The sequence below is a fragment of the Onychomys torridus genome, chromosome 4 (genome assembly GCF_903995425.1).
Source record: "Onychomys torridus chromosome 4, mOncTor1.1, whole genome shotgun sequence".
Classification (NCBI taxonomy): domain Eukaryota; kingdom Metazoa; phylum Chordata; class Mammalia; order Rodentia; family Cricetidae; genus Onychomys; species Onychomys torridus.
The window spans coordinates 12899940-12909097 of NC_050446.1; the positions used below are offsets into that span (position 1 = coordinate 12899940).

Sequence of the window (9158 nt, forward strand, 5' to 3'; positions counted from 1 at the left end):
CTCCCAGCAGAGGAAGGCACATGCCTGTGTGAGTTTGTTCAGGTCTTCAGGTAACTGCATGACAGAGCTTCTCCCATATTCTGAAAGCTCTGGCTACCATTTCACTGAATAGGAGATTAGGGATACAGTGGGAGCTGAAGGCAGCTGCCACTCCAAGGGCTCAGTGTGTGATGAGCCAAGTGGTACTGGGTGCTGGACTCTGAGTCGGGTAGAGGATGCCACTTCGAAAAATGGAGTGCCCCTGGATATAGGTCTGGTCTCCCCAATAGGAATTCAGCTATTGGTTCCTGATTGCTTGATGGTTCTTGGGCACAGCCACATATCTCAGCTTCTTCACGATGGAGGGCCAGCCCAGCAGCTGCTGGTCCCACACATACTCTGGGGACAACACCTTTGTAGGCTTGTGGTATAGCAGGTACTTGTTCAGATGGCTCTCATCATGCCACACAGCCTCTATGCCATTGGCCTGGTCCTGCACCATAGCCTCATGGCAGGCCTTGGTGAGATGGTGCACCTCCAACACTGACCCCCCAAAGAAGCCCCCTGCATAGTAAAAGTCACCCTCGTCCCGGGGGATGAAGGCCTGGGACTGTGGCCGGCGCTCATAGGTAAAGGCCTCTCGGCTGCTCCTGTAGAAGCCAGGATGCAGGGTACCAAAGAGTGCTGTGAGAATCTCCACACCCACGTGGTCACTGAACTGCATGTCCACATCTGCACACACCAGGTAATCCACCTCATGCAGAAAGCGTTGCTCAGAGAAGTGGCTGATCATCTCCATCCTGTGCATGGACACATCCTGCCAGCGGGTGTAGCTGCGCACAGTTAGCACCACCAGCTTTCGTCCTGCACCCAGGGGCACCTGTGGCACGTCAGCTGGACGGTCAGTGAAGACATAGTAGGTGACCTTGTGTCCCCACCATGAAGTGCTGCTCTGCCGTCTCCAGGAAAAGCTTCAGGAACACCACATACCTGTGAGGGAGGACAAAGGGGTATGGAGAGCTTTAGTGCAGCTAGGTCAAGACTAATCAGGGAAGAGGCCCAGGCTGCAGAATCCATGGCTACCTGGAGGCTTTAAGCAGTAGCATCCCCACTGTACAGCTGTCCTGACCAGTCTGCAGGCTGTACCTCACCTCACCCTCCTTTACTGCAGAAGGGTGCAACATCAGCACCACATCTTAGCAAGGAACACTGAGGTAGAGCCCTGGAAGGTTTCAGCCAGGCAGCAGGGCTGACTCCAGACCTGGAGTTCCAGGCAGAATCCCTGCAGGTATCTCTTGTCTTGGCCGTCCCCTCAGCAGGCCACCTCTCCATGTGTCTGTCACCCTCCCCCAGTAATGTTGGCTCCATCCCAAGACATTCCACACCGCACACCCTTGAACTGTCCTGAGCAGAGCCTATGCTCACAGGGCCCTACTTTCTAAACCCTGGTGGAACTGGATGGATCCTCATGGGCCTGGGACCCGCACCCCTCCTTTGTGGCATTCTCCAGGTGATGAGAGCCATAAGCCTAAGTGACCCTTGACACACATGCTGCCATATTTAGGTTTCTCTCCTCTTTTCTTAGATCTAGGCCTTGCTTAAGTCTCCATAGCACCAGAACCTCTTCTCACAGATACCAGAGCCTCTTCTCACAGATACCAGAGCCTCTTCTCAGATATCAGGTGAATGAGCTGCAGTTAGGCAATTGGGCAGTTAGACAAGAGTAGATAGATAACCCTCAGAGCAACATTTCCTGCTGGCCAAACAGCCCATAATTAAGTCCCTTCCTGCTTGCAACCCCCACAATTAAGTCCCTTCCTGCTCACAACACCCTTTGCCTACCTATATATGCCTTGAGAGAAAAATAAAAAATTGGAGCTTGATCAGACGTCCTGTCTTGCTCTCATTCTTTGTGTCTCTTGTCCCTCTCATTTGCCGGCCCTCCCTTTAGGTCCCTGTTGAAGACCCCGCTGGCCGGGGCATCCAGGGCCTTGTATCAGGAAAGGAAGGGGTCTCTATATCTCAGACTTTCCTCCTCAGAAGCTTGAAGGTGCCGTGAAAAACCACTCAGTAACTCAATCATGTCTCTAAGAGTCTTCTCTCATGTACTCCACCAGAGCAAGACTCAGTCTCACAGAACAGGCAGGGAAGGGGAGACAGGAACATTAGAAAGAAGGCCAAGCCTAAGTCAAACCCTCTGGTCCAGGGGCAAAAAGCTTCTATCTTAGTTAGAATTTTTATTTTTGTGATGAGACACGATGGCCATGGCAGCTCTTATAAAGGAAAATGTTTAACTAAAGTGGCAGCTTACCATTTCAGAGGTTCAGTCCATTATCATGTGAGGAGCATGGCAGTCAGACTTAGTGCTGGAGCTGAGAGTCCTACATCTTGCAGGTAACAGGGAGTCAACTGAGACACTGGGAGGTATTCTGGGCACAGGAAGCTTCAAAGCCTGCCCCACAGTGACACACTTCTCCCAACAAGGCCATATCCACTCCAACAAAGCCACACCTGCTAATAGTGCCACTCACTTTAGGGGTTATTTTTTTTTTCAAACTACCACATTCCACTTCCTGATCCCAAAAGGCTTGTAGCACATCATAATGCAAAAATGCACTCAGCCCAACTTCAAAAATCTCCATAGTCTATCACAGTCTCAAACTTGTTTCAAAGTCCAAAGTCTCTTCTGAGATTCATAACAGTCTCTTAACTGTCATCTCCTATAAAATCAAATTTAAAAAAACAGACCACATACTTCCAACATATAATGGCACATTTTATTTATTACCATTCCAAACCATAAAGAATGGAAGCTAGGGAGGAAATACTGGACCAAAGCAAGACTGAAAAGCATCTAGGCAAACTCTAAACTCTATAGCTCCATGTCTGATGTCAAAATGCTTGTCAGATCTCCAATTCAGTTCAGCTTTGTTCAATTTCTTTCTTCTGGACTAGTTCCACTCCATTTTAGCAGCTCTTCTCAGCAGGTATCCTACTACTCTGGCATCTCAAACATCTTGTGTTCTCCAAGACAATCCAGGCTTCAACTTCACAGCTTCACAAAATGGCCTCTCTACTAGGCCTTCATTCAGAGACACCCTTGGCACATGCCTGGCCTCAGTGGATTTCTTTAGGTGCAGAGGCAAATTCCATAATCTATTTCTTCTATCCTTAGCTCTAAAGCCAGTATCACATGGCCAAAGCTGACAAGTTCTGCTGATTACTGGGGCTGGAACATGGCCCCCTCATTCAACTACAACTTCACCAGCTTTCTGTCCTTTGCTGCCTAAACTTGGCCATCACGAAACTAGATCTCTTGACCAGGCTGGCCTCAAACTCAGAGATCTGCCAGCCTCTGCCTCCCCAGTGCTGAGATTAAGGACATGCACCACCACACCAGGCTCTAAGCTTTTCTTTAGTTTCTTTCCACAATTTGGAAACTTAGCTGAGTGGGATCTTGTCCTGAGGTCACCACTCCCTTTTCTCCATTTCTTAATCTGTTTATCTCCTTGAACACAGGGATTATCTCCATTCCACTTCCTGGTGCTCCTTTTCTCCTCAAACTGTACATTTTGTACTTTTACTTTTTCAGCTTGCTCCTTTTCATTATACATCTTCATTATAGTTAACACTAATAACAATACAATAGAGTCTATACTAAGCTGTTTTGATATTTCTTCTGCCAATGGAATTAATCCAAAATTCTTTACTTTAGCCTCAGGCAGACTCTTTGGACAAGGGCAAAAGGCAGCTGCTTCACCAAAATATCACAAGAACAGTCTCTAGGCCACATATTAACATTCATCTCCTCTGAGACATCTTGAACCCCACAGTTCACCAAATCACATTCAGCACCACTGTCTTCCATGCTCCTAATAGTATGGCTCATTAAGCAGCACTTAAAGCATTCCACTGCTTTCCTAACCCAAACTCCCAAAGTCCGTATTACTCCAAGCTGAAACATGGTCAGGCCTATCAAAACAATACCCCAGTCCCTGCCACCAACTTTTGTCTTAGTTATGGTTTTTATTGCTGTGAAGAGACACCATGACCACAGCAACTCATAAAGGAAAATGTTTAATTGAGGTGGCAGCTTACAGTTTCAGAGGTTCAGCCCATTATCACCACGGTGGGGAACATGGCAGGCAGACTTGGTGCTGGAACCAAGAGTCCTTCATCTCACAGGTAACAGGAAGTCAACTGAGCATAGGAAACCTCAAAGCCTACCGCCACAGTGACACACTTTCTCCATCAAGGCCACACCTGCTAATGGTGCCACTTCCTTTAGGGGCCATTTTCTCTCAAACCACCACAGCTTCTTCCCAAGCTTCTGTGTCATCTCAAAGCCCAGAAGTTTTCACCTACATCAGGGCTGCCCCTCTATTCATGACCACTATGTGCCCCCACCATGGGAACAGGGATCCCTGTCACACAGCACATGTGTCAAGCCTCCCCACTTCAATGTCAGAAACAGGAAAGTGGATGTTTTCCCTGTGCAAAGGTGACATTGGGGCTCCCAGCTTGTTCCCTCAAAGACTTTCTTCCCATAGACAGAGCACCTACCCACACCTGGCAGGGCTCTTGCTCATGTACCCAACAGCACCCAGACAAGGTAGTGTTTGTGTCTTGTTATTGTGAAGTCCTTTGTCCACAGGAGCTGCAGGCATTCTCAAGGTTCCCAAGATCCCTCCAGCTGAGCCCCAAACCTCTCTCAAGTCTGGTTGGTACAAAGGCCTCAGAGCTATTTTTGGCTCTGCACCAAGTACGGTACCCAGTACTGCAGGGAAGGACAAAGCCCCCACACACACACTTCTCATAGGCAGACCGCACAAATCTCTCAGCCCCCCACAGCCTTCCACTCTGTAATGCTTCCCTGTCCTGCTTCCCACAGGCTCCCCCAGGGAATGTTTCTGGTCTGTGGCCTAAAGTCAGCCTCACCCAGATTCTCAAGGCTTCATGGGTCTGTCTGCTACTCCCTGCCCCAGGGCTGAGGTTAAAGGTTTGACCCAACCCTTGCTGTCTACCTTGTCTTGCATCTGAGCACACATCTGTTGTGGAATATCACTTTAACTATGAAAATATCTGCTACATTTGTTTATGATGCTTTTGTTTAATTATGTAAGATGTGTTACATTTGTTTCACCTTGCCTGCCTAAGGCACAGATTGATCTAATAAAAAGCTGAAAAGCCAATAGCTAGGCAGAAGAAGGATAAATGGGGCTGGTGGGCAGAGAGAATAAGAGAAGGAGGAGGAGAGAACTAGGGAGAAAGAGAAATACAAAAGCCAGGCAAAAGAACAGTAAGATACACAGAAAGAAAGGTAAAAATGAGCTGGGCGTTGATGTCACATGCCTTTAATCCCAGCACTCAGGAGGCAGAGCCAGGTGGATCTCTGTGAGTTCGAGGCCAGCCTGGGCTACCAAGTGAGTTCCAGGAAAGGCGCACAGCTATATAAAGAAATCCTGTCTTGGGGGGAAAAAAAAGGTAAAAATGCTCCAAGGCAAAAATGTAGATAAAAACAAACAGATTAAAATAAGAGGTAAGCTAAAGTTGAGCATTATTCAAAACTAATAATAAGTCTCCATGTCATGATTTGAGAGCTGGTTGGTAGCCCAAAAGAGAAAGCCTGGTACACACATCAGTGGCCACAGCTCTGCTGGCATTCTGACCCTTACCAGCAGCCCTGGGGATGAGTATACACACCTGAAGTGTGCATGTGCTAAGGGGCTAGGAGCACAGAGGGAATGACAGCTTGTCTGAAGCTCTGGCAGGTGACAGAGCTAGTTTCATTTACCTGTGAGCCCAGCAGATATCAGGAAGACAGCAAAGTGAACCAACCCCACCCCTGCTGCATCCTAGATACAAGCATGGAGCTGTTATGCCTGGCTTCCACCTTGACCATTGTATGTGTGCATATGTGCTGCAAGCCGCAGGAAAATGTAATGGAATCCAGATACTATCACAAAAGCTACTACTTGGAAAAGTCAAGGACTTCTCCAAATGTCAAGCCATGGCTTAAGACGTCTTGGTGATATTTTAGCTTTTGTATATTAGCTGGTTCCTACAGTGATTTTCTTGTAATGCTATGCATACTTCCAAGAACTCCTAACAGTGTATTTATCTAAAATGCCTATCAAGCATCCAAGGCCAAATGAAACAACACCTGTCTCCTAGGTCAGGAGGATAGATTTATTTCTTGTATAATTTAGGGTGAGACCCTCCTTCCTTATAGCCTTACTAATAGACTCCTAATTTTTTTCTTTTCTTTTAATATTTTTTATTATATTTGTGTTTTAATTTTACACATCAGCCATGGGTTCCCCTGTCCTCCCCCCTCCCACACCCACACCCACCTTCCCCCCAGCCCATCCCCTCCATTCCCATCTCCTCTAGGGCCAAGACTCCCCTGGGAATTCTTTTAAACCTGGTAGATTCAGTATAGGCAGGTCCAGTCCCCTCCTTCCAGGCTGAGCAAAGTGTCCCTGTGTAAGCCCAAGGTTCCAAACAGCCAGCTCATGTACTAAGGACAGGTCCAGGTCCCACAGACTGGATGCCTCCCCAACAGTTCAAGCTATTCAATTGTCTAACTTATCCAGAGGGCCTGATCCAGCTGGGGGCTCCACAGCCTTTGGTTCATCATTCATATGCTTCCATTCATTTGGCTATTTGTCCCTGTGCCTCTCCAATCTTGGTCTCAACAATTCACACTCTTACAGTCCCTCCTTTTTCTTGACAATTGGACTCCTGGAGCTCCACCTGGGGCCTGGCTGAGGATCTCTGCATCCACTTCCATCAGTTATTGGATGAGAGTTCCAGCACAACAGTTAGGGTGTTGACTCCTAATTTCTTACCTAAACACTTCTAGGAATGTAGATTGAGCACAAAAATCCCCTTCTTAATATACTAACTGACCATTAGCTCTCTATTGACCTCCTCCTTTATCACTCCCCTTTTGGGCTGTAAAAGAAAGCCTGGTGGTCACTGCCTGAGGAAAATTCTTACCTGCCTTTATGACCCTGTAAGAATTCAAGCCTGCTGACCTTGTTCTGCGAGAGGATTGCTACTGCTTGGGTTTATAGATGGGTAAGAACTGGAAAGGAGCAGACTAGATGGAAAGAACTAGATTGAAGGGCTAAAAGAGAGTACTAGAGGAACAAGATGGAAGATGAAGAAGAGCCAGATGGGGAAGAACAAGATGAGAAAGAAGGAGATGGGAGAGGAGATGAGGTGGGAAAGAACTAGACGGATGAGAACCTAGATGGGGCAGAACTAAGATGGGAGACTTAGGAGAGAACTTAGAGGGGACAGCAGATGAATGTAGAGAATTAAACAGAAAGGAACTAGGCTTGAGTACAGAACTGAAGCTGTGTAGATAGGATTTTATCCCACAGGAATAAAGTAGACAGACAAAGAGCTTGGTGTACCTAGATTCATTTCCCAAAAATAGTTCTCACCATTTGTAGTTTCTCTTCTGAGTCCCTGGGAAGTATATTATTATGGGGGGTCCTTTAATATTATATAAGACATATGTGCATGTATGCGCATGCCCATTGTACATATCCATGTTCACTTGTCTGTGTGCATGTGTGGAGGCCAGAAGCTGACTTTCTTCTGTCATTCCTATTTGTTCTTTGGACAGGGTCCCTTCTCTGACTCTGAAGCTCACTGTTTGGCTATGCTGTCCAGAAAGCCGCCCAGATCCACTTGTCTCTCCCCTCCACCCACAGGGCTGGGATGACAGGGGCATGCCACCATGCCCAGCCTTCACATGGTGTTAGGTATCGAATTCAGGTCCTCATGCCCCTGAAGCAAGTGTTTTACCCACTAGCATCGCTCCAGCACCCACTGCTTACTTTTTGATGGCAAACACGGTCAGTCCAACTGTGGTGTTCTGAAGCCTGAACTGTTCATTCAGTATGTCGATGTTGAAAGTCCCCTCCCAGATGATGGGAGCCAGCCACGGGGTCAGGACAAGAACATCTTTCCTACTACATGGGGACAAAGCCACAGTCAACATGTGATCAAATATGCCTGCAGGAGCCCTTCTCAGATTCCACACCCTCAGCTTCCCCCAGGGCTGCCCACCCTCCCCAGTGGGGCCTGGCCAGTCAGCAGCAGCTCTCACTGAGTACCCCCACCCGACTCCACCAAAGCCATAAAAACAACTGAGTGTACTGCAGCCACCACATCTCTGAGAACTGATGACAGAGACAGGAAACAAGGATCAGACGCCCAGATGGAAATGACAGACAGGAGATGCTCCTGGCTCCAGACCTGAGTCAGACAACTCAGACTCTGAAAGGGTTGTGAACTGAGGGCAAGGAGAATCATAATCAGGTCTTTGGTTTTTTTCTGGGTTTTGTGTTTTCCAGTGCTGGAGACTGGCCCAGGCCTCAGGTGTGCTGCTGAACTATCCCCACTGCAAGCAAATCATCCTTTACCACATCGACGACTCCTGCACTACCCATGCACTGACTAAATCTACTCACCTGGGTGTTAGCACCTTGGGCTGGGCATAGGTCATCCTGCAAAAAGACAACATCAGAACTCAAGGTAATAGGAAGGTCCCTGGAATGCATGTCACTGGCAGCAGTGCACCAGGCAAACAGACCTGCATGAGCAGTGGCAACCAAGCCACTGTGTATGTCCATGACCCTGGGAGCAGAGGATGGGCCGAAGCAGGAAGATCACAGTCTCACTTGACATAAGGTAGGGAGAGGAAATCATGACACCCCTCCCCTTACTTTGGGCTGGGAAATCTAAGGACAACTTTAATCCACAAGCTGGATGAGAATGAACATGTCTGTTCCTGCTAGATGCCAACCATCGGACCAGGGCCTGAAGCCTGCCTTGGTCCTCTCTTGGCTGGTGGCACACAGAGTCCTGGCTCTCTGTCTCAGTCAGAGACCAGTCCCAACATCAGTGTGAAGTTCCTCAAAAGGTCAGGCCCCAGGGACAAGAGCCACTTCTGCTAGTAAGCTGCGTATTCTAAGATGGCTTGAGAAGCAGAGAGCAGGCCTGGAGAGACGCCCAGCAGTAAGAACACTGGCGACTCCTACAGAATGAGATTCTGTTCCCAGCACCCGCGTGGAGACCCACAACTGTCTGTAACTCCAGGTCCAGGGACCTGAGGGCCTTTTCTGGACTCTCTGGGCACAGGCACAAATGTGGTACACAGA

At 48.1% G+C, this 9158-nt stretch overlaps 1 protein-coding gene across 1 annotated transcript; it reads right to left on the bottom strand.

Moving 5' to 3' along the window:
• Positions 1 to 277: 277 nt before the first annotated feature.
• On the bottom strand, positions 278 to 8504 carry LOC118582285 (histo-blood group ABO system transferase 1-like). Its single transcript, XM_036185021.1, is given in 4 exon segments — positions 278 to 913; positions 915 to 969; positions 7833 to 7967; positions 8469 to 8504. Coding segments are annotated over 4 exon segments (861 nt in total). The 5' UTR covers position 8504.
• Between the last annotated feature and the right edge of the window lie 654 nt (positions 8505 to 9158).